Genomic DNA, 26,813 nt, shown 5'->3' with positions numbered 1-26,813 from the left:
GAAGTGGTGCCAGTGGTTCCCCTCCTTGCACTGGCACAGACCGCGTGTCCGAGATGGGGATGATGATGATGATGATGATGATGGTGGTGGGTGTGTCCGCGCGTTTATCACAGATCTGCGCGGAGCAAAGCTCGAGCTCGAACTGCTGCTTATACTGAAGTTGCGCGTCACAACATACACAACTCTGCATGGCACCGACCTGTAATCATGGAGCCGTAAACCTGTGTTATAGCGGATCTAGGCTCATAATTCCAGGCTGAGGATACAGGTGCTTTCAGAGACGCCAAATCATACCATCAGGTGGAAGGTGTGCATTAAAAAAAGGGACTTGGGTTAGTTAATGAAAAATGTTGATCTACGCAAGTATTTTAACATATATGCTACTTTTGGCCAGAGATGCAAGAGCTATGAATAAGGTAAGAGGCGTTTCATTTCGTTTTATTTTGAACAACAAATAGCTACATTTTACGCACAGATTACGCACAGCTTGCAAAACACGGTTTTGCAATAAACATGATTATTAGTGTATGATCTCGTTTCGATTACTTGACAAGTGCATTTATCATCTGATAAGATGATAAACTAGATATACTAGATTCGTTTGTCTTGGCATGCCATTCGTTTGTTGCGCATGGTGTTTTTGGCAGAGTTGAAGACTGGACATCAAACCTCCAGCCAAATTATGAAGAGCAGACAGTATTTTCTTGATTTTGCAATAGTGCTGGATCATGGGAGTGCCTGTATTTGTAGCATTCGTGAGATTTTGAAATGGAAGTTCATCTGGGGATTGTGAAATAACGTGTCCTAATCAGCGTTAATGAAACGTGAAATTCCACGAGGTCAAATGCATAATGTTAATCTGACTTAATAAAGGATTCTGAAGGAACATGAAATCTGTATAAAGTCATTATACACTACCGTTCACAAGTTTGAGGTCAGTACGTTTTATATAGGCCTATATAATAATATTTCACAATATTTCTGTTTTACTGTATTTTTGATCAAATAAATGCAGCCTTTGTGAGCATAAGAGAAAAACAATTAAAAAAATCTTACCAACCCTAAACTGTTGAACGGTAGGCCTATATTATATTATATTATATTATATTATATTATATTATATTATATTATATTATATTATATTATATTATATTATATTATATTATGCCCCGGTTAGACAAGGCTTAAATCTAGTCCCAGACTGAAATGCATATTTGATCTTTTTTAAATGAAAGCAACTTTCACTGATCTTACATCTTAAATGTCAGTAGCCATTGTTTTTTCTCAAGATGCACACCATTAATGTTTTTTTTTTTTTCTTTTTTTTCTAAGGCACATTTATTAAAGCTTTCTTAAGTGCCCTAATTGAACTAAGGTCTAATCCTGGCTTAATCTAAGCTCTTTCTGTGAAACCGGGCCTATGTGTTAAATAATCGTTCTGGTGACAAAGATACACTAGTCAGTTCCAGACACCAGTCCTTGAATTTGATTGGCCAAGCGGCTTTCCAGGAATGCTGATGTTTAGTTCAAAGGCGCTGGGATTTGCATCACTCGACTTGTCCGTGTTCACGGCGTTCCAGATCAGACTATGCAAGTGGTGCAACTGGACAGAAAAGCCCATATGGGAGAAGGGAGGTTTTCACAGTCAGTTTCACAGACAGAACATTCAGTATAACTCAAACAACACTTAACAAATATGCTTTCTCACACAATCTCCCCTCCCAAAGCGGCATACAGGCAACATATTTTGGCACATATGCCCTGGTCTAAATTACTCCTGGCACTGCCAGAACATTCCAGTCTTTAATCCTTGAGATGGCATGGCAATATGATTTAATTGGCATTTTAGACCCCTGACCTTACTCTAAATCCAGTCCAGGCCTTTTAGACTAAAACTGTGAGAACTGACCACAATGCAGCTTGCTTTGATAGTTTTAATGCACAGTGCACCTGCAAAACACCACACTGAGTTGTAAAGTAGCCGAAGTCCATGTCAAAGCTCCCTAATGTATTTATTTTGCTCTGTTTGTCCCTGTTTTAGACTCAGATGAGTCAGTTTATCAAACCTCAGCTGTGTTAACAGTGCAACTGAGGCTGAGATTACTACCAGAGACAGATGTCCCTCAATAACGTTTTTGGACAGACAGCACAGCCGTCATTTCCTCAGAAAACCACGACATTTGTTTTAAAACTGACCCTGATAGGGTGTGTGAGTGCTTTGGGCTTGGTGCCTAGTGTGGTAATTGGAGTCGAGTTCTGCTGGGGTTAAAAACAATATATGTCTGCTTACACAGCTGTAGCACTTAAGAACAGCCCTGTCGGTCCCACAGAAACATGCCCTACCCTCTTATGACTGGGTGTGAGTGTGTGTGTGTGTGAGAGAGAGAGACAGGTCTTGACTCATTGTAAATGATAGTCACCAGCTCAGTAACCCTAACTAATTGTGTTATGTTGCGAAATGTTTTAAAATGTCTTTGTCGTTGGTTAAATGTGTGAAAAGGTGAGGAGGTTAAAACAGCATTGGCAGCAGGGCTGTGATAACAAAAACCTGTTATGTGGGATAATTAGCAGAAAATTTTGTAAAAACCACAAATCTGCTTGTTAAAATAAGCTCAAACTGAAGAGCCAAGAGAATGTGTTTGTTCTATAGACTTTTATCTGTCGCCTAGTGCAGAGGGTTGATGAACTTTTGTAGCATTTTCAAGAACATGTTTGATGGAATAACTTATTTGGTGGGGGGAAAAAATCAAGCAAAAATTGTAATTTCATTCTAAGTGTCTAACTGTCTAAGTGTTGTTATTGTTAACTTAAACTAAAACTAGGCTATTCAAATTCATTTGCAGTAATTAAAATAAACCTGAAATGAAATGTAATAAAAAGCTAAAAAAATAACTGAAATAAATAAGTTGAAGTTGAAGTCCTAAAATGAATAAAACTGAAATAAATAAAAAAAAAATCAATCAAAAAGTTGTTAAAAATAAAAGCTATTTAAATGCTAATAAATTATATAATTGCAATTAATACTAAAATAATACTGGAGAATACACATCTCAAATATGATTAAAAAAGCTATATATATACAGTGAGGAAAATAAGTATTTGAACACCCTGCTATTTTGCAAGTTCTCCAACTTGGAAATCATGGAGGGGTCTGAAATTGTCATCGTAGGTGCATGTCCACTGTGAGAGACATAATCTAAAAAAAAAAAATCCAGAAATCACAATATATGATTTTTTAACTATTTATTTGTATGATACAGCTGCAAATAAGTATTTGAACACCTGTCTATCAGCTAGAATTCTGACCCTCAAAGACCTGTTAGTCTGCCTTTAAAATGTCCACCTCCACTCCATTTATTATCCTAAATTAGATGCACCTGTTTGAGGTCGTTAGCTCGACACCTGTCCACCCCATACAATCAGTAAGAATCCAACTACTAACATGGCCAAGACCAAAGAGCTGTCCAAAGACACTAGAGACAAAATTGTACACCTCCACAAGGCTGGAAAGGGCTATGGGGAAATTGCCAAGCAGCTTGGTGAAAAAAGGTCCACTGTTGGAGCAATCATTAGAAAATGGAAGAAGCTAAACATGACTGTCAATCTCCCTCGGACTGGGGCTCCATGCAAGATCTCACCTCGTGGGGTCTCAATGATCCTAAGAAAGGTGAGAAATCAGCCCAGAACTACACAGGAGGAGCTGGTCAATGAGCTGAAAAGAGCTGGGACCACCGTTTCCAAGGTTACTGTTGGTAATGTAACAAGACGTCATGGTTTGAAATCATGCATGGCACGGAAGGTTCCCCTGCTTAAACCAGCACATGTCAAGGCCTGTCTTAAGTTTGCCAATGACCATTTGGATGATCCAGAGGAGTCATGGGAGAAAGTCATGTGGTCAGATGAGACCAAAATAGAACTTTTTGGTCATAATTCCACTAAACGTGTTTGGAGGAAGAAGAATGATGAGTACCATCCCAAGAACACCATCCCTACTGTGAAGCATGGGGGTGGTAGCATCATGCTTTGGGGGTGTTTTTCTGCACATGGGACAGGGCGACTGCACTGTATTAAGGAGAGGATGACCGGGGCCATGTATTGTGAGATTTTGGGGAACAACCTCCTTCCCTCAGTTAGAGCATTGAAGATGGGTCGAGGCTGGGTCTTCCAACATGACAATGACCCGAAGCACACAGCCAGGATAACCAAGGAGTGGCTCTGTAAGAAGCATATCAAGGTTCTGGCGTGGCCTAGCCAGTCTCCAGACCTAAACCCAATAGAGAATCTTTGGAGGGAGCTCAAACTCCGTGTTTCTCAGCGACAGCCCAGAAACCTGACTGATCTAGAGAAGATCTGTGTGGAGGAGTGGGCCAAAATCTCTCCTGCAGTGTGTGCAAACTTGGTGAAAAACTACAGGAAACGTTTGACCTCTGTAATTGCAAACAAAGGCTACTGTACCAAATATTAACATTGATTTTCTCAGGTGTTCAAATAATTATTTGCAGCTGTATCATACAAATAAATAGTTAAAAAATCATACATTGTGATTTCTGGATTTTTTTTTTTTAGATTATGTCTCTCACAGTGGACATGCACCTACGATGACAATTTCAGACCCCTCCATGATTTCTAAGTGGGAGAACTTGCAAAATAGCAGGGTGTTCAAATACTTATTTTCCTCACTGTATATATATATATATAGACAAAAAAGCATCTTGTCATTGATAATAAAAACAAGGTTTGTAGTCACTAGAGTAGATTTGTCATGGCAGTGATTTCAAATAAAAGAAATATTTAAATACATGCTATTTAACATTAAACATAAAATATACTATCATTAGCACATTATGGCTAAAATGAAGACAAAGATGGAGGGATGAAGAATTATAGGGTTGATGCTAAAACAGAACCTAGGCAGAGAAAGTCTATCGGTTGTAGTTTCTTGGGACATATACCTCACACAATGCCAATCAAAGACTCAAGCAGTTCCTGTTTATGAAACTGTCGTAACACTTCTACCACAAGATTTAAACTAGGAGTAACCGTGAACATCTGTGTCCCATTTAATGCGTCACATCTTTTACCGAGCCGTCACGGTAATGATGGCCATCATAGCTGAAGGGCTGTCATATTTTTATCCGGACCAGACACTGAGCCTCAAAACGCTGCAACAATGCCAATATTCTTTTATATAGACCTTTACATAAGAGTTGATCTTTGACCTCGGTGTGTTTAGTGAATGAACAGGAAATACATTGGTTGTGTGGTGAGCAAGATCTGGACCTTTGGTGGCCCTTCTATTGGCAGCTACTGACCATCCAGCACTATTATAACTCATGGTCTGCCACAGCAGATGATGTTTGGTTAATGTTTATTTGCCAGCATGAACCTGGGCTATTTGCAGCATATTTGCGTAAAACATTTGGGTTTCTCGACATTCATTTTCAAGTGCTTTCTGCACTCTCTGTTAAATCAACAAACGATTGTAGTTTTTTTGATGTTCGCTTTGAACAGATGGGGTTTGGTACAAACTCTTTAAAGACAGACCTACAAGGTTGTTGATCGATGATATTTGCTTCTGTTGAAGCTGTCAGTCTGCATTATTTCAACTTATTTTTTAAAAGAAATTCATGGTGAAAAACTGCATTACCCATGATGCTCTACAGAAAATTCCACCAATCAGAGAGCCGCCACAAGCAAAATGCGCTAGATGTAATCAGTATTTTTAAATTAATAGTTTAATATTTCTCCATCGGTTTTAATTCAGTTTTGTTGAACGCAATGCTTCATGGGATGTCTTGTACCTTTGTATTTTTGTCCGGTTTTCAAATACTTTTTTGCTTCAAATCAAAGTTTGTAGTGTTGTGATTCTCCTCAGCTGATTTTATTGGTTCATGGCTTATAATACTTTAATAAAGACTTTTTAACCCTTATAGGAGTATTGAATGGAAAAAAGACTTCCGGGACCAGCGCCGCTGAAATAGTGGGCGGGCACTGTTGCACTCTATAGAACAGATAGTTCTGACTCTAAATTCTGATTGGATAAGCCGTGTCCAAAGCCAATGCGCATTCTATTTTAATGCGGCAAGTTGCCTGGAAACCATAAACAGCATACACACTACATAAACAGCATTAGAATAATGAACCATGGGTGTGTCTCAATTGGTTCCAGGCAGTCAGAAGTTCGCTGAAACATTACTCCATTCAAATTTCCTCAATGCACTTTAAAAACTAGTGATCATGCTCAGATGCATGATAAACAAAAGTCATACAAATCAAATCATAACAAATCAAATAGGAAGTGTTATAGCATTGTTGATACTAATTAACTGATGTTTTAATGCACAAATTACGTAATCGTTTTGAAAACTGAGTCATCAGTGCCCCAATGATTAATGTATAAACCCTTTCTGGTGCCTGAATTCATGTTCATACCATACTCATTTGATCTCAAGAGGCGCAGTAGCATTTGACGCTTGAGACTACGGTCTTTAGTGTCCTTGTTAGCGTGCCTGCCTTTCATGCTGGAGACGCCGGTTTGAGTCCCGCTCTGAGCGGGGCAAGTAGGACTGGAGGGGTTACAGTAGGTGGAGATATATCATATATTACTTGGCAAAAGAGCTGGTTATGCTGGTTACACTTTATTGAACCATTGGTGGTTTTTATTAAATTGACCCTGTCCCAAATGGTACACTTCATATGCACTTGCGGTCTTGTGGACTTATAATGGACGCCGTATGCATGTATCCGTTAAGTCCACAAGACCATGAGTATCCTATTTGTCATTTTGGGTTTCAGAAGGGTGTGAAACCCCTTTGCGACCGTTATTCGCACTCGATGCTCAGAGAAAGATCTTAGGGTTCCATTTGGGACAGGGCCAATGCTGTTGCTGTCGCAGAGAAGAGCAAAACAACTTTGCCTCATGTCTAAGAACACCTGGGACCCTATCTTGCACCCAGCGCAATTGACTTTGTACACCGACTCATGTATCATTCCTATTTTGCACCCGACGCGCAACGGACTTTTCCCTCGACAGACGCACGTCGGTAAATTAGGGAATGAACTTGCGCTCCCGGGGGCGATTCAGCGAAAAGAGGAGGCGTGTTCCTGGTGCTATTTTGCAGTTTCAGAAAACAGTTCCGCCACAGACCAGGAAAAACCTAGTCTAAAGTCAGTGGCGCGGTATTCAGTGGCGTGTTCAGATGCTATTTTAAGGGCGCATGCTTGGCCATAATGTAGCGTGTGCACAACGCGCATGCACTTTGCTTCTCTCATCTACACAGACCCAGCAGTTCCCATTTTTGCAAACCATACATAAGTACAAGGAAAAATATTCCACACGAGGGAAATCATTGTGGTGTCCATGAAGATGTGAAAAAATAGGCATAAATCTAGCTTACAGGTTTACCCAAATTATTATACGCCTGTTTAACGTAAGCTTTTTTGGTGTGTTTCTCCCATCCCCATACAATGTCACTGCTCTGTCTTTTACGGCCCTGACGAGAACGTCGGTCTCCTCGGCTGTGAACCGCTCCTGGCGTGCGCCTGGCAAATCCGCCGTTATAATAGCAAACCGCCATGGAACAAGCACGCCTGCTCTTAAAGGGAATGTGAGATGACTCTCTGATTGGTTTATTTCAAATATTTTTTGATTTGCAGATAGCATTTATTGACATCTTTACAAATGTCCAATTACAAAGATATTTAAAAACATGACATTTAAACAGATATTACATTAAAATCTACCATAAATGCTTATTAGTTTACCATAATGTCAGTACATTCAGCAGTACACTTTTAACAAAGACAGTGGAAGAAATTATGAAATTGAAGTACTACTCAAAAACACTTAAGTTCAACTAATTGCATTTAAATGTAAACTATAATACATTTTTATTTAATTGCAATTAACATGCAGTTAAGTGTCGGAAAAACAATACATTCCGTTTGCACAAGTATATTCTTTTATTGCCATAAAAAGTACTCTTTTTAAAAGTATGCTAAAGTGTATTTATTTTCACAAGGGGACACAAACATGTAATGATTACATGTACTAAAACCTTAAAAGAATGAAGAAATCGTGAAAATACTGATATCATTATCATCAGTTTGATGTAAAAAAAAAAAAAAAAGCTTGTGTTATAATTCGCATTGAATGAAATCACCGTATCTGAGATGCAGTCTGATTCTGTTAAGCGTGAACCATCTGTTTGACTTCCTCAGCCAGAACGTCTCGCATCTCTTGGCTGTGCTGAGAGCATGAAGAGTTTGAGGTTCAGAGAGAGCTGTGACACATAAACACACTCATCTGGAATGTAGCTGTGTGTCCCCAAAATCAACAAGTGCTCACTAAGCTAGTTTGGGGCTAATTGACACGTCTGTCCTAATGGCATGTGTGTGTCTGTGTGTGTCCTGTTGGAATGGAGTGATGGAGAGATCTGTGTCTTCAGATCTAGATTCATTATTTTGTCAAGTGTCTTCAAGGCTGTGATAACCGCAATTGATTCAAGTAATACAATACTTCTGCACTGATATGTTTTGCTTGGATATGTTACGACATTGATTTATTATCAGTCGTTGTCAGTCTTTTGTGACCCCGGGAACGCCACCCAGACTCTCAACTAACACGGGATTAGATTGTCTTGGTATGCTAATGTTGACTCTTTTGCCATGTCCTTGATTCATCAGGTCATCGTATTGACAGAAAGATGTCAAGATACGCCATATAGAAAAGAAAGATTTAAATTTCATGACAGAAGCAACCAATTCATCCAACAATGATAGAATAGATAGATAGTTATTTTTAGTTCAATCTTTTAAACCAAATTATCTACAATATTCACCAGAATATAACCTTTTTTTAGCCACAGATAAATGATATTACTATATATTTTTCATGATATATATATATATATATATATATATATATATATATGAGCGAGCGAGAGAGAGAGAGAGAGAGAGAGGAAGAGAGAGAGAGAGAGAGAGAGAGAGAGAGAGAGAGAGAGAGAGAGAGAGAGAGAGAGAGAGAGAGAGAGAGAGAGAGAGACATATATGCACACACACAACTGTTCAAAAGTGACAGTAAAGATGATTTATGTTTCAAATAAATGCTATTCTTTTGAACTTTCTATTAAAATCTATAAAGGAATCATGAAAAAAATCATGGTTTCCACAAAAATATTAAGCAGCACAACTGTTTTCAACACTGATAATATATATATATTGAGCAGCAAATCAGCATATTAGAATCATTTCTGAAGACACTGAAGGATGATGCTGAATTGTTTTATAATTATTATTATTATAATTTTTTTTAATCTTATTATTTGTTTAGCAGAATAATGAAGGCACACTTGATATGAACCGTGACCCTGGTGTACATCAAAGAAATGTATCTTTGAAATTTCAGAATGCTCTAGACAGTTCCACGTGTTTTTTTAAGTGTGGGATCATCTTGAATTCTAGCCATAAACTTGCTTTATTGTTGTTTCAAAGCACTAGATTAAAGGGAGAAGATGAGCCGGCCATTGACAACACCTCATTGAAACAGAGATCAGACTCATAACCTGAACTACTTCACCAGGCATGGGGTCATTAGGTTAAGAGGCCTTTTCAGGAAAGCGGCCAATGTTGACAACTGCTCCTGCCAAGTATTTTTGGAAAAACAACTATCTTATCTCAGGACAGCAGCCCATTCCCTGTTTGGTCAGACTGAAGTACACTGGTACAGTTAGACCAAATGTCAGTGTAGCAGGTTTAGATAACAAATGTGTTTGTTTGCATGACCTGGAACTGTTGGAATGCTGTTTGTTTAATTGATTAGACCTAAATTTGTGTGGTAAAGACCCCGTTTTAATGTGCACTTACTGGACAGTTAATTTAGTGGTTCATTTATATGGAAGTAAAATAATGACAAATATCTTAAAAAAAAAAAAAAAAGTGTGTGAAATTGTCTATTGAAATACAGCTTAAATGTATAACCATGCTGAATTTCGCAAAAAAAGTCTTATTAGAGCAGTAATTATTATGTTTCTAGCATGTTATATGTTTCGACAATGCAAGAGTCAAGCACTCTGTAAAGTCTCCTCCAGCACATCCCAAAGACTTTCAATGAATTTAAGCCTGGACTCTATTGAAGCTTGTTTCCTCCACAGAACAAAAAAAATAAAAAAGGTAATTGCTTTTAATCTCACAATTCTGACTTTTTTTCTCACAATTGTGAGTTTACATCTTGCAATTCTGACTTTTTATTTCAGAATTGCGTGATATAAAGTCAGAATTGCATGATATAAAGTCTCAATTGTGTTATAAAGTCAAAATTGTGAGATATAAACTAAAAAAGTCAGTATTTTTTTCCTTAGAATTGGACTTCATGGAGTAACTCGCAATTGCGAGTTTATATCTCACAGTTCTGAGAAAATATGTGAAAATTGCATGTTTTTTTTGTAAGAATTGCCAGATATAAAGTTCCCATTGCGAAAAAAAGTCAGAATTTAAAAAAGTCAGTTTATTTCTCGCAATTGTGAGTTTATAACACGCAATTTTGTTTATATCTCACAATTCTGACTTTATAACATGCAATTGCGATTTATATCACGCAATTCTGACTTTATATCTCGCAATTCTGGGAAATAAAGTCAGAATTGCGAGATGTAAACTCGCAATTGTGAGATAGAAAGTCGCAATTATCTTTTAAAATGTTTTATTCTGTGGCGGAAATGCAGTGTGTAATACATATGTGTATGTATTAGAGACTGTTTGGGAAGCTATAGAGCCTACAAAGAACTGAGTATGCCTTGATGCCTGATGCACACACCAAAATGACCATAACACATTCTTTCATTCCAGTTAACAAGGGCTCTTATTGTCAAAGCCCACTAGGCCTTATAGACACTGCGTGTGTGTGTGAATATGTTTGCAAGTGTTGCTGGACTTTTCACCTAATTAACTCGTTTAGCCATTCTGGTAATTTCAACAGAGGATAAAATGTGTTTTTGAGAAGTTGGGCAAATTACTGTCAGATTAAATCTTTTTAATATCCCCTATCAGTCTGAGCTTACACAAAAGAACAGCAAAGCTTTATTAAATCCTTCCACTTCAAGCTGACAGCTCAGTTTCTGCGTGGCACCCCGTGTGCATTATTGTGTGGTTGTCATGGAACTACATGATTAAAGTCTCCGCAAGGACTTGGACTTTAAGCCTTGGTAATATAAGAGTTTTGATCTGTCAGTCCAGGTAATTAACTGGCAACCACAAATGCATTTTAAGTCTATAGTATTGGGATTCCCTGCCCATAATATGAATAATTTACTTTAAATTGTAATAACTACATTTAATCATCTGCCAGACTTTTTTTTTTTTTTCTGGTTCTGATGTAAATGATTATTTAAAGGGGTGATGAACTGAGAAATCAAATTTTCCTTGAACTTTTGACATTTACATTTATTCATTTAGCTGACGCTTTTATCCAAAGCGACTTACAATTGCTATATATGTCAGAGGTCGCACGCCTCTGGAGCAACTAGGGGTTAAGTGTCTTGCTCAGGGACACATTGGTGTCTCACAGTGGATTCGAACCCGGGTCTCTCACACCAAAGGCATGTGTCTTATCCATTCTCATAAGTTGACCTCAGACAACAATATAAAAAAAAAAAAAAAAGCCAGTTCATGACCCTTTTAAAGATATAAATTTAATTTATTGAATATTAGCATGGACAAACGGCCATATACAGTCTACTTACACGCAACTTATTACTTCAGAAGTAGCGTAGTGCATCATGGCATAGCATAAATATCAGCAGTACGTCGCATTACTCACATAAGTTGTGCTTTAGACTAAAGTCGAATCCGTATGTTCGTTTGGCCGGAAGCTAGTTATTTTACTTTATAAAGTTTTAAATATGAATATTTTTCTTACACAAACTCATTGCTTTGCTACAGAAGGCCTTTATTAACCCCCCGGAGCCGTGTGGATGCACTTTTTGAGCTTCAATCTGATGGTTACAATGGTTGCAATCCACTGCCATTATAAAGCTCGGAAGCATCAGGGTGTTTATTAATATAACTCCGATTGTATTCGTCTGAAAGAAGAAAGTCATATGCACCTAGGATGGCTTGAGGGTGAGTAAATCATGGGGTAATTTTCATTTTAAAGTGAACTACTCCTTTAAGGCTTGTCAGTAAATGGCCACAGTTATGATTGGCTAATGTCTTTAGCTAAAAAATATCCATATAAAACCATTATTTACAGCAAAGCATTACAAAATCGTTTGTTGTGGTTTACAATGTAGCTGCTGTCAGATCCAATACAATTGGCTACTTTATCTGTCAACAGTTTCTTTGCAAACAAACTCTCCATTACAATGTGCCGCGTTTACAAAACAATCTGTTGTCAAATTCTCAGAACATATACACCTCATATACATATAATATATACATATATAATCTCACCTAAAGGATTATTAGGAACACCATACTAATACTGTGTTTGACCCCCTTTCGCCTTCAGAACTGCCTTAATTCTACGTGGCATTGATTCAACAAGGTGCTGAAAGCATTCTTTAGAAATGTTGGCCCATATTGATTGGATAGCATCTTGCAGTTGATGGAGATTTGTGGGATGCATATCCAGGGCACGAAGCTCCCGTTCCACCACAACCCAAAGATGCTCTATTGGGTTGAGATCTGGTGACTGTGGGGGCCATTTTAGTACAGTGAACTCATTGTCATGTTCAAGAAACCAATTTGAAATGATTCGAGCTTTGTGACATGGTGCATTATCCTGCTGGAAGTAGCCATCAGAGGATGGGTACATGGTGGTCATAAAGGGATGGACATGGTCAGAAACAATGCTCAGGTAGGCCGTGGCATTTAAACGATGTCCAATTGGCACTAAGGGGCCTAAATTGTGCCAAGAAAACATCCCCCACACCATTACACCACCACCACCAGCCTGCACAGTGGTAACAAGGCATGATGGATCCATGTTCTCATTCTGTTTACGCCAAATTCTGACTCTACCATCTGAATGTCTCAACAGAAATCGAGACTCATCAGACCAGGCAACATTTTTCCAGTCTTCAACTGTCCAATTTTGGTGAGCTCGTGCAAATTGTAGCCTCTTTTTCCTATTTGTAGTGGAGATGAGTGGTACCCGGTGGGGTCTTCTGCTGTTGTAGCCCATCCGCCTCAAGGTTGTGCATGTTGTGGCTTCACAAATGCTTTGCTGCATACCTCGGTTGTAACGAGTGGTTATTTCAGTCAAAGTTGCTTTTCTATCAGCTTGAATCAGTCGGCCCATTCTCCTCTGACCTCTAGCATCAACAAGGCATTTTCGCCCACAGGACTGCCGCATACTGGATGTTTTTCCCTTTTCACACCATTCTTTGTAAACCCTAGAAATGGTTGTGCATGAAAATCCCAGTAACTGAGCAGATTGTGAAATACTCAGACCGGCCCGTCTGGCACCAACAACCATGCCACGCTCAAAATTGCTTAAATCACCTTTCTTTCCCATTCTGACATTCAGTTTGGAGTTCAGGAGATTGTCTTGACCAGGACCACACCCCTAAATGCATTGAAGCAACTGCCATGTGATTGGTTGATTAGATAATTGCATTAATGAGAAATTGAACAGGTGTTCCTAATAATCCTTTAGGTGAGTGTATATACATATTATCCTTCTAGGCGATCCCTGACACCATTAAAAGTAAACTATCCACTTGTTCATGACGCTGGTATATCCTTCTGAACTCTGTACAGAAATGAGCAAATGAGCTGTTTAAACAGGGGCACGTCAAAGCGAATGTTCCTTTACGCTTCCATTTACTCTTCCAACTGTCGTGCGCGTGCCGTGGAGTGTCAGGAACTGAACATGCATCTGTATACTGTATCCGGTGTAGACAGCGTCAGTGATTATAATGGGTTATATCCGCTTTTGACGCAACGTGATACTCTTGCTCTGGAGGAAGTCATATGCAAATGTGTTTGCCCCTGTGATGTCATAAGTCACACTATATGTAAACGAACCGTTTTTGGAGCGTGATTAAATAAATGCTTTGTTTATAATGAGGAGGATGTTTTAAGCTATACAACTTGCAGTATACATTTGAATGGTATAAAGACCTCTTATATGTCAAAAGAATAAGACAAATTTGATTTCTTATGTCATGACCCCTTTAATAAACGTTTGATTTTAATTGTAAAATAAAGGCAGCTTGGGGTAAAAGTCCCCAAAGAACCTATAGTAATACAGTTTAGGTTGGTTGATATAGAGGTGATAGTGATATGGCCACAACATTTTGTCATCATATGCTATTGATATAGCATTTTTATGTATTTATTTATTCATTTATTTTAATTTTAATTCATAAGTAGTATTTAAATACTCACTTTTCAAAACCTCTCAAGTAGTTATTCTTTCTTTCAGTGTTTTTTATGGCATTTTTTCTCCAAGCCTTTGTCTCAAAAAATTATGTTATAGGATTCTCATGAGATGAAATGTTTAAATTACCTAAAAAAAAAAACCTTTAGACATTGCACATGATGACCTCATGGATCAGGACAATGTTACAGCACATAACAACAAACAGGTGTTTAGGTCTATGGTGTCTTTTGTTGCTATTTATTGTTTTGAGAGATAAAAAAAACCCCAAGAGTTCCTTTTACCCCGCTGAGCCTTTGGACCCATTATACCCGACGACGTGGCAGTTGCGAGATCAGACAAATGGATGTCTCAAAGACAGAGCGGATCTTATAATAAAGAATTTCGGAAAGGCTGAAATCTTTCACTGTCTGTAAGCAGTTCCATATGTGCTATGGCTGGGCATTTATAGAGACCTCTAAATCTCAGTACAGATAGAGGACAGGCCTGAGCTCTTTGGGCAAACAGTCAGAGAGCAAAAGGGCCAAGATGGAGGCGGAGCCCGATGTCAATCAAATACAGTAGGGTTTTTATATAGGGTCATACTGTCTTTACATATTAATGCCAACCAGAAAGGAACGTTTATGATGCACTGATGTACAAAAGCTGTCATTGAGACTATAGTGATCTTAAAGAGATAATTCTGTCATCATTTACTCACCCTTATGTTGTTCCAAACCAATTTTGGACCCCATTGACTTTCACTGTACACACTTAAACATTTAAAACATTCTTCAGAAAATCACCTTTTGTGTTCCGAAGAAAAAAGAAAGCCGTACAGGTTTGGAACAACTGGGAACTTAGAACTTAAAGAGAAAGTTCACTCAGTAATGATAATTCTGTCATCATTTACTCACCCTTATGTCATTCCAAACCAATTTTGGACCCCATTGACTTCCACTATATACACACAAACAGTTGAAGCATTCTTCAGAAAATCACCTTTTGTGTTCCGAAGAAAAAAGAAAGCCGTACAGGTTTGGAACAACTGGGAACTTAGAACTTAAAGAGAAAGTTCACTCAGTAATGATAATTCTGTCATCATTTACTTACCCTTATGTCATTCCAAACCAATTTTGGACCCCATTGACTTCCACTATATACACACAAACAGTTGAAGCATTCTTCAGAAAATCACCTTTTGTGTTCCGAAGAAAAAAGAAAGGGTGGACTGTCCCTTTAAGACAAAGCTTCTGTCAGTCAGTAGAGTAGAGTGTTAGGCCACCTAATTTATATTCATGAGCCAAGGAAATAAGTTTTTGTAACTTTTCAGATCATTCCTACAATCCTTTCTTCAGTACATACTCAACAGCAGCAGGTTGTTTTGGCAGCCTGAGAAAAAAACCAGCACATCTGTGCATCATTTACTTCTTCTTTCTTAATTATATGCCGTCATTGCGCTTTTGTCCGTTCTGTGGTTTCTTCCCCTGTGGCTTGACATATTCCTTTCGCTTTTACTGCTACTGTTCATGAGGCTGGATTTATTAGTGCTGTCGGCATCAGGCAGGTATAACAAAGGCAAAAAGCTCCTCATCTTTTTGAAGTGCATGTGGTAGACGTCTCAGAGAGCACAGCACCATATATGGACAACCTCCATATTCAACACCACCTGGCTTTCATGATGCTTCATATCATTCCAATTATTGCTTTATGGCACTAATACATACTCTGTAAATGATATTCACATGTATCTCACTGGATGTCATGCAAGGCTGTTATTGAGAAATGAGAGAAGTTCTGTCAAACTGTGAGGTGCTGCAGGATGTGGTTTAAAAACAAGTTGTTTATGGGAGAAGGTGCAAATCCACTCAGGTCCCATCACTGTGCTGAATTTATGGGAATCTCAAGCCCCAGGCCGTCTTCAAAGCCAGTGCCATGGTAAAAGCTATAGCGCTAACTCACAACAGATGTGTGCGTGAGAGAGAAAATAGTCGTTTTCTGTATCTTCTCCAGAGTTTGTAGTCTTGATTCATAAAAAGTAGATAGATTTTTATGTTTTGTGTAACTTGGAACTTCAGATAAGACTTTAAACGTATAGGCTATGTAAAATGGCACAGATCCATCAAGGAAAAGTCAAGTATGTGTTTATGAAGGTCTGGTAGGGAGTTGAAATTGTGGGCAAGTGTTATAGGGCCTGGTAAAGTTTCACTGCAGTGGGTTCCTCACAGGCCAGAGTGTAACGGCTGATCACTTCCAGAGCGTCAGGGTTCAAGCCGACAGACAAAGGGCCCTATCTTGCACCCAGCGCAATTGACTTTGTACACCGACGCATGTTTCATTCCTATTTTGCACCCGCGCAAAGCGCGCTTTTCCCTCCACAGAAGCACGTCGCTAAACTAGGGAATGAACTTGCGCTCTCTGGGCGGTTCAGCGCAAAAAAGGAGGCGTGTTTTGGCGCAAACGTTCCCTGGTGCTATTTTACTGTTCCATAAAACAATTACGCCACTGGCCAGAAAAAACCTAGTCTAAAGTCAGTGGCGCGTTGCGCGTTGTTCATTATGCTATTTTAAGGGCGCATGCTTGACCATAATGTATAGAGTGCACAAACGCTCATACACTGTGATTCTCTAATCTACACAGAAGCAGCAGTTTTCATTTTTGCAAATCATATTATTACAAACGATAGATAGATAGATAGATAGATAGATAGATAGATAGATAGATAGATAGATAGATAGATAGATAGATAGATAGATAGATAGATAGATAGATAGATAGATAGATAGATAGATAGATAGATAGATAGATAGATAGATAGATAGATAATTTATTATAAATATAATAATTTATTATAAAAGCATACATCTAGCTTACACATTTACCCACATTATTATATGCCTGTTTAGCCGAAGCTAATTTGGGTGTGTTTCTCCCATCCCCAATGTCACTTCTCTCTCTTTTACGGCCGTGACGAGAGCGTTGCTCTCCTCGGCTGTGAACCGCTCTTGGCGCGCGCCTGGCAAATCCGCCGTTATAATAGCAATACGCCAAGGAAAAAGTGCGTCTGCTCTTAAAGGGAATGTGAGATGATGCTCTGATTGGTTTATTTCACGTTACGCCCAAACCACACCTATGAATAATGAAGCTACTTCAGACCAACCCCTTTTAGATTTGCGCCCGGCGCAAGAGTCATTTATCCCGCCGGGAAAATAGCAACAGCGCCGAGACCCGCCCACAAAGTTACTTGCGCTTTGCGCTTTGACACTTGCGTTTCAGATCGTTAAAATAGGGCCCAATGTCTGTTACGGTGAATTAAAGTGCAGAAAGACTCATAACAGAATCTGATGATTGAAGAGGGGCGTGAAAGTGTTAAACTTGTTTTGTTCGCAATTGCATCAAGTGTCATTCTGCTCAACTCTTGAAGGATTTATGTTGATCTTCATGTTTAGGCTGGATATGATAAGAATTATTCCATATTTTTTACACATAATTCCAAAAAAAAAAATCATATAAATGTTTACACCATATTACATGAATATGACAGTCATTCAAAAACAAGATAATGTGACAGTTATAATGTTTATAATGTTACAAAAGATTTCTATTTCAAATAAATGTTTTTCTTTTGAACTTTTTATTTTTATTAAGCAGCACAACTTGAATTGATAATAATAAGAAATGTTTCTTAAGCAGCAAATCATCATATAGAATGATTTCTGAAGGATCATGTGACACTGAAGGCTGGAGTAATGATGCTGGAAATTAAATTTGCCATCACAGAAATAAATTAAATGTGAAAATATATTCAAATGGAAAACAGTTATTTTAAATTGTTTTACTGCAGCCTTGGTAACATAAGAGACTTCTTTCAAAAACATTTACAAAATCTTACCAACCCTAAACTTTTGAACGGATTTGTATAAAAAGTTCTATTGTAAATGTGTTTTATATTTTTTCTTTGACGTTTGACTTTCTCACATTGTCTATCTCTGTCAGATTTTTGGTGAGCCGGAGCCGGTCCGGATGATATCTGAGGGTTCAGACTGCCGCTGTAAGTGTGTGATGCGGCCGCTGAGTATTGAGGCGTGCACGAGGCTCCGAGACGGAAGCTTGCGAGTGGATGATTTTTACACTGTGGAGACGGTGAGCTCAGGCTCTGACTGTAAATGTTCTTGCACGGCTCCTCCATCCTCACTCAACCCTTGTGAGAATGAATGGAGAACAGAAAAACTCAGGAAACAAGCTCCTGAACTACTCAAGGTAAAAAAAAATTTACAACAAAAAGATTTTGATATTTGACTTGATTTTTCAATTTGACTTTACATGGCCAGTTCCAGTTACATGGCATTTTTAGTTAAGTTGCACTATAGCCACCAAACTGAAGTACATTTTTAAAAGAACTGAAATGGGATTTGGATCGTACCACCTCAACAAATCTGTTAAATTTATATTCAATCAGTTATGAACCAAAAAGTAATATTTTAAACACAATTTATTTAGACACATTTTAGTAGCAGCATATAAAATGGCAAAATAAAACACATTTAAATAAAAGAAGCTCATATATTTAGTTTGACTTCCTGAGGTCAAGGTTAAGGTTAACTTCTTTTCATTCACCATTTTTATTTCCATGCCTTACTTTGGCTTTTTTTTTTTTTTTTTTTATGATCTGGCCTTACTGTGATATTTTTGAAGATGTTTAAGCCTTACTTTGATTTTGTTTTAAAATGTTCAGACCTTAATTTGGCATTTTTGAATATTTTCAGACCTTAATTTGACATTTTTTAAGATTTCCAGACCTTAATTTGGTATTTTTAAAAGATGTTCATGCCTCAATTTGGCGTTTACAAGATGTTTAGACCTTAATTTGGTATTCTTTAAAAGATGTTCAAACCTTAATTTGGCATTTTCAAAATGTTCAGACCTTAATGTGTAATTTTTTTAAAGATGTTCAGACCGTAATTTGGCATTTTTGAAGATGTTCAGAGTTCAGACCTTAATTTGGCATTTTTGAAGATGGTCAGACCTTAATTCGGTATTTTTTTAAGATGTTCATGCCTCAATTTGGCATTTTTGAAGATGTTCAGCCCTTAATTTGGTATTTTCAAAAGATGTTCAGGCCTTAATTTGGCATTTTTTAAAGATGTTTAGGCCTTCATTTCGTTTTTTTAAAAGATGTTCAGGCCTTAATTTGGCATTTTTAAAACATATTCAGACATTAATCTGCCATTTAAAAAAAAAAAGAGATGTTTAGGCCTTAATTTGGTATTTTATAAAGCTGTTCAGGCCTTAATTTGAATTTTTTTAGATACTTAGGCCTGAATTTGTACCATATTCATCAAGAGGTGCCAAACGCAAAATAACCTCTCTGCTGGGAGTCAAAAAAAATTTGTTAATGGAAAGCATGGCACAGATGCTGTTGGTTACAACAGAAAATAATATTGACCCCAACTGGTAAAACAAACAAAAAAAAACACATGGTCAGAATTAGTTTTTTTTTTCTTCCTAACTGAAAGTCAAAATGGTTTTCTGTGGTAATCAGCAGCATGATGCAGATGCTGTCCACAGTGCTCAAAAGAGCAGTGTCCAAGAGCCATGCCGATATGGTTTCATATCGAATATTATATTGGCTTAAACATTCTTTATTATCCTGTTTGTGTTTAGCTCCATTCCATGGTGGATCTGCTGGAAGGAACATTGTACAGTATGGATCTAATGAAGGTCCATGCCTACATGAACAAGGTTGTGTCTCAGATGAACACATTAGAAGAGGTAACCATCAGATTGTATATGAAAGCTTCAAGCTTCAAGGAAATTGCCAGAAGTATGACACTGTTTTGATGATCTCTTCATAGACCATAAAGACAAACCTTACCAGGGAAAATGACTTTGTGAGAGACAGTGTAGTGAATCTGTCTAATCAGCTAAAGCGCTACGAGAACTACTCTGACATCATGGTGAGCATCAAGAAAGAGATCTCCAGCCTGGGACTGCAGCTGTTGCAGAAAGATGCAGCCTCTGACAGTAAAGCACAGGTAACACACGTGGCCCTATCATACAATGCGCCGCCAGGCGCGACGCAAGTGTTTTTTTGCTAGTTTCAGCCCGACACAGTTATCATTTTCACGTCCTGCGCCACGTTGTTTAAATAGCAAATGCATTTGCGCTCATTTATGCGCCCATAGGCGTGCTGGTCTGAAAACGAGGTTTGTTCAGGCGCATTGTTGGCGCGTTGCTATTTTGAGGCAACTGAAATAGACTACTTACTAACTCGCTCTTTAAATAACAAAAAATTATTGCGCCATTGACTTTAGACCAGGTTTCAGTTGGTCAATGGCGCAATAGTTATTTAAAGAGCGCGTTAGTAATATGCGCCTATAGGCGGGTCCAGAATGTGCATACACTTTGTGCCGTAGATGATCTGCTTGCACGCTTTAACCTCGCGCATGAGCAGATCCATTTTCTCGCTAGAGAAGCATTCAGTTTTTCCACTTGCAAATTCTGCCATGTAAATAGCGAATCCGCCATGGCGCGAGCACAACTGGCTTTTAAAGGGAATGGGAGATGAGACTCTGATTGGTTTATTGTACGTTACGCTTAAAACACACCCATTACCCACTAAGAGAATAGGGGCAACCCTTTTAGACAATGCGCCGGGTGCGCCGACCATTTTTCCCGTCGTTAAACTAGCAAAAGTGGATTCAGTCAGACACGCCCTAAGTGCACCTTCGTCGTGCGCTTTAGACCATGCGCTTAGATCGTTAAAATATTGCCCACGGTTTCTCCAACACAATAGCACACACGCACAATTGCACAAGATCAGCCTTGTAATTCAAACCTTTATGATTCCAGGGCACAGAAAGTAAAAAGTCCAAGGAGGTCTTAAAACCACCCAACAAGAAACCCCCAGCTGTCAAACCTCCACCCAAACAGCCTAAAGAGAAACCTGTCAAGCCCAAGAAAGAGGCTCCTGCCAAAGCATCAAAACTTGCAAAGCCAGACCCCACCTCCAAAACCAAGACCTTAGTCCACCAGACGGGAGTCATCAGGGGGATCACATACTACAAAGCGTCCAGGACAGAGAACTCTGAATCACATTCAGCAGGGAGAGGAGAGAGAGGTATGGACACCATGCACATCACATCTGTGTTCAATTAATGTGTTCTGAAAGCCACTTCAGTATAGTTCTACCAGAGCCGAGCGCAACTGGCTTAACTGTGGGTGATAAAATGGGTAAAACACACCGTAGAGAGACTTGAGGATGAGATGTTATGATTGGACCAGAAAGCAACCACCTATTTTTTATTTATTTTTTCATATTTATATACTGCTTAGCTGAGTTTTAGGATAGTTGTTTGCAGCTGTACCCTTTTGTGACCCACGGCTTTGAGAACGCTACAGTGAACCTGCAAATAAAACATTACAAGCAGAAAGTTGAGAGAAACATTTTATTGTTTATATTCCACAAACCTCTAGTAAGACTGGATCTCTGACATATTCTCTATAAAAAATCCTCCAAAATCCCTTTCCACTTATATCTTATTCCTTGTTAAAACACTGTAGTAATTGTGAACACCAGAATAGCCCATGGTTAGGAAAATGGGTTTCCTTTTCATGAATCTGGACATGAAATCTATAGTATAGTCGTTTTATCAGTTTTGCTCTTGTTTTAAAGGGTTAGTTCACCCAAAAATGAAAAGTCTGGAACAGACAGTTGTTCCAAACCTGTATTCATTTCTTTATTTTGCTGAACACAAAAGAAGATATTTTGAAGAATATGATTAACCAAACAGTTGATGGACCCCATTAGTAATACTATGGAAGTCAATGGGGTCCATCAACTGATTGGTTACAGACATTCTTAAAAATATCTTCTTATGTGTTCAGCAGAAGAAAGAAACTCATACAGGTTTGGAACAATTTGAGGGTGAGTAAATGATGACAGAATTTTCTTTTTTGGGTGAACTAACCCTTTAAAACAAGAGCATCTCTTTAAATGCATCTCTTGAGAGGCAGCAACACACTTAAGTTATTTTAGTGAAAGGCTGGTCTGTATTTCTTTATTTCATCAGCAGTATCACCAATAACTTTCCTCTGGGATGAAATCATTTACATTGCGGTCTAAAATCAAATAAAAAACATGACATGAAGGGAAGTGAAAATAATCAAAAGTTTGTTGAGGTGTCCTAAACTATTACAGTAATGGCCCTGTGTCCTTGAATGACAGATGGCAGTGATGGTGTGTGTATGAATATCTGATGTACTCTCTCCTGCGCTCATGTCCATATGTTTAATGTTCCAGACGGTCCCACAGTGCAGGAAGAGAAAGCTCAGATTAGGGTCTCTCCACTGACATTGTCTTACGGAGATCTGTTGTACATGGCATGAGATGAAATGGATTCAGTGTAGGAATGTCGAATCCAAGCATTGCAGGCAGAGACTGGGTTACAATGCAGGAAGTTTCTTCGAGTGCAACATCTCATTAATAATTCTTTTGATGTGAGGAATCTGAAATGCTTGGGGTAAAACTTTAGGCCAAGAGTTGTAATGTTCCTTTCAAACCCTCCCCGTCTTTCTCTTACTGCTCTTTTCAGAAAACCCAGCCAAAACCCACACTGGCCACCAAACCGAGGACAAAAGGGGCTCCGAGCTAGTCTTGGAAGCCTCTGAAATAACGTCGACTGTACCGCCAATAACAACCACCACTACGCTTGTTGCTGTGACAACAACAAGCACCACACTAGCAACCACCAGGGAAGTGCCAATCATGAATTCAACCTTGTCAACACCAGCTCCAGAGAAACCAATGGGCAGTGGAGGAAAGACGCATTTGCACAAAGCAGGTACAATTTATTTTGCCTAACTGAAGAAAGTTTTGCCACATCCAACTGTTGACTTCATCAATGCATTTGCACAGGGAGTCAATGGGGCTGTAATCATTAGGCGATAGGGTTAAGTAAATCTGTGAGTCATCTGCATAGCTGTGGTAAGCAATTTGGTTCATTTTCATTATTTGGCTCAGTGGGAGCATGTACTGGTTGAATTAGAGTGGCTCAAGAATTGAGCCTTGAGGGACTCCGCATGTCATGGATATCCATTCAGACTTATGGTCTCCTAATACTCACATAATAACCTCTCCCTCTTAAGTATGACCTGAATCATTTTAGGACTATCCCAGAAAGCCAGACCCAGTTTTCCAGCCTGTCAAGAAGTATGTTATGATCGACAGTGTCAAATGCAGCACTGAGGTCGAGTAGTACCAGAATTGATGTTTTGCCTGAATCACTATTTAAGCGAATATCGTTTTTTATCTTTATGAGCAGTGTCTCTGTTCTGTGATGTGGTCGGAAACCAGATTGAAAATTGTCAAAGTATCCATTTGAGATTAGGAAGTTGTTCAGCTGATTGAGGACAACTTTTTCAATGATCTTGCCTCTGAAAGGAAGGTTTGAGATCGGTCTGTAATTGCTCAATATGTTGCTATCCAGATTGCTCTTTTTCAGGAGGGGCTTGACAACTGCAGTTTTTAAGGGACTTTGGAAAAGTCCCAGAGAGAAATGAGGGGTTTACCACTTCTAGGAGAACTGCTTCTAAACAGTTTAACACACTTTTGAAAAAAGGAGGTGGGGAGTGTGTCAAGGGCGCAGGTTGAAGTTTTAAGGTGCTGTACTCTTTCTTCCAAAATTTTAGCATTCATTTCTTCGAAATAGGACATAGCAACTTTCTGAGAATGTGTTCTGATCTGTCTTACCTCAGTGCCACACGAAGATATGCTGATCGCCTTTCTGATCTTTTAGATTTTCTCAGAGAAGCATTTCACTGGGAATCTGGCTTTGGGGGTTTGTTAGACTCTCTACAGTAGCAAAAAGAGTGCGTGTGTTATTTATGTTTCTGTTAATAATATTTGAGAAGAAAGTCTGTCTAGCTTTGCCTAGTTCCACATTGAAAGCATGAAGGCTGTATAGATGTTATAATGGACTACAAGTTTTGTCTTCCGCCACATGCGCTCAGCTTTTCTGCATTGTCTTTTCATAGTTTCCACATGCGCAAAAGAGCGATAAAAAGACGCCACGCTGTTATACGGAAGTAAACACGGAGGACATTAAAGCAAGCGATTACATGTTTATTTATTGTGTGATCTGCCGCGGAAACCAGCTAATTTAAGTGCAGGCAATATAAAAAAACAAAGACGAGGATGCGAAAAAAGAGAGTTTTTAAACATTTATGTTTTGCTTGTATATAGCTCTGACACATCACTGTCCTTCCACTGAATGCCTTTCGCAAACACGTCGGGAATGTAACATAAACATATATATATATACACATATATACACGCACATTCTCTAGATTTTCATGAGATATGTTATGTATTATTATTTGAATAGGTAAATCTCTAGACTGTGAGGGCACCCTTGCTTCAGTGGAGATTCCAGAGAAGCATCACAGTTATGGACGAAATGAAGGAGCCTGGATGAAAGACCCAGTGGCCAAAGACAACAAGATCTATGTTACAAACTACTACTACGGCAATAACCTGGTGGAGTTCCGCAACCTGGAGAACTTCAAACAAGGTAAAACAGTCAAAAACAAAGAGGAGTAAATTCATTAAACAACTGTGCACCTTTTCCATGGTAGTTTACAGCAGTAATTCTTGTTTGCTAATTATATGCAATAAAATAGCACTGTACCATAACTATTTGAATTGGTGAAATGTCTCTTTTGTATGTAAATTATAGATTATCCCTAATTCACAAAAGTTTTACATTTTATTTTATTATGTTTTATTCATAAATTTTCTTAAATCATGTGTTTTTTTTGTGTGTTTTTTTTTTTTTTTTTTTTTTTTCGTGGCAGCTGTAATTGAATGAAATAATAATTAATCATGGAGAAGAGCGCTAAAACCAGACATATAGCAAACCATGGCATTTTTGAGAGCCAATTCAGGTGTCAGTATTGCAGTGTTGGGGGTCCTCAAAATCTGGCCTGCTACATGGAGAATCGCACTGTGAAAAATGGCATTCAGCGAAAACTTTAGTACTGATTTGTATAATTTCTTGAGAATTGGGTGTTAAAACAAATTCCCCCATTATGGTTTGAGTTAAATGCAGTTGAGAATAGGTATGAGAATATTCATGATGGCCTTTATTGTGTAACTAATAACAAATTGTATCATAATCAATAGGTCGCTGGAGTAACCTCTACAAGCTTCCCTACAATTGGATAGGAACTGGTCATGTGGTCTACAACGGTGCCTTCTATTATAACAGAGCCTTCACCAAAAACATCATCAAATATGACTTGCGCATGCGATACGTGGCAGCTTGGACTCAGCTTCATGATGCGGTCTACGAGGACACCACTCCCTGGAAATGGCGAGGCCATTCAGACATCGATTTCGCCGTAGACGAGAGTGGCCTCTGGGTGATCTACCCAGCGCTGGATTACGACTACTCGCAACACGAAGTCATCGTCATCAGCAAGCTGGACCCAAGCGACCTCTCCATGAAGAAGGAGACGACATGGAGGACTGGGCTGAAACGCAACTCGTACGGAAACTGCTTCATCGTGTGTGGCGTGCTGTACGCCATTGACGTCTACAACCAGAAAGAGGGCGAGATTTTGTACGCCTACGATACGCACACGAACACGGAGGCCGCTCCACGTTTGCCGTTCACAAATGAGTACGCCTTTGTGACCCAAGTGGACTACAATCCCAAAGAAAAGGTGCTGTATGCATGGGACAATGGCCATCAGCTGACCTACAATGTTCACTTTGTTGGCCAATGAAGGTCCAAAATCTGACACGGTGGGCGTTTTCGTAATTGGGCCTGGTGAATAAGGAAATACACCATTTATAGGAGCACATTGTTTTTTTTATTGGTATAATGATTGAGATGAGGTGTTAAAGTGAGTCAATGTTATTTGGGAATATATTTTTACCCTCAACTAAAGAGTTTAAGGACTTGCATGTCTCATTTTCTATGTAGTTCATTATCAGTCCCCAAACCTTTACCACTGTAAATATGGGTACAGTTAAGGATACTGAACAATTATAAAGTGTAACCTGTTTTACACAGCTTTGTGCCATAATGTTTATTCTTACATTCAAGATTTGCGAAATGTGTTGTGAAATCATTTAACAGCCAAATATCATTTAACTCTGCCAATCAAATTTTGGAGGGGTGGGATGTTAAATGTTATGTAAATTTAATTATTTTAGCTATTCATTTTGTAAAATATTAAATTCTCATTGTAAATATTTTGTGGTACAATATTCCTATTATAAAGCTCAGATTTATCATCCCCAGATATTTAAGATTGTAGTCACTCAATATAAGTGGTTACTTATGATTACTCCTGGATGAGTTACAATGTTTTGTATGTTGCATTTACAGTATGTGTAAAATTTCACATTTTGTGTAAAATAGTTCAAATAAACTTTCTAAAATCA

General features: G+C 38.5%; 1 protein-coding gene across 1 annotated transcript; it reads left to right on the top strand.

Moving 5' to 3' along the window:
• Positions 1-73: 73 nt before the first annotated feature.
• Positions 74-26,813, top strand: olfml2a (olfactomedin-like 2A). The gene is made up of 8 exons (XM_084389083.1): positions 74-416; positions 18,359-18,622; positions 20,027-20,134; positions 20,218-20,397; positions 21,215-21,482; positions 22,957-23,205; positions 24,748-24,933; positions 25,545-26,813. The coding sequence occupies exons 1-8, from the start codon at positions 348-350 to the stop codon at positions 26,147-26,149; spliced, it is 1,929 nt and encodes a 642-aa protein (XP_084245209.1). The 5' UTR covers positions 74-347; the 3' UTR covers positions 26,150-26,813.

This window comes from Rutilus rutilus (assembly GCF_951802725.1).
Source record: "Rutilus rutilus genome assembly, chromosome: 19".
Taxonomy (NCBI): Eukaryota; Metazoa; Chordata; class Actinopteri; order Cypriniformes; family Leuciscidae; genus Rutilus; species Rutilus rutilus.
This window is presented reverse-complemented; position numbering and strand designations above follow the sequence as displayed.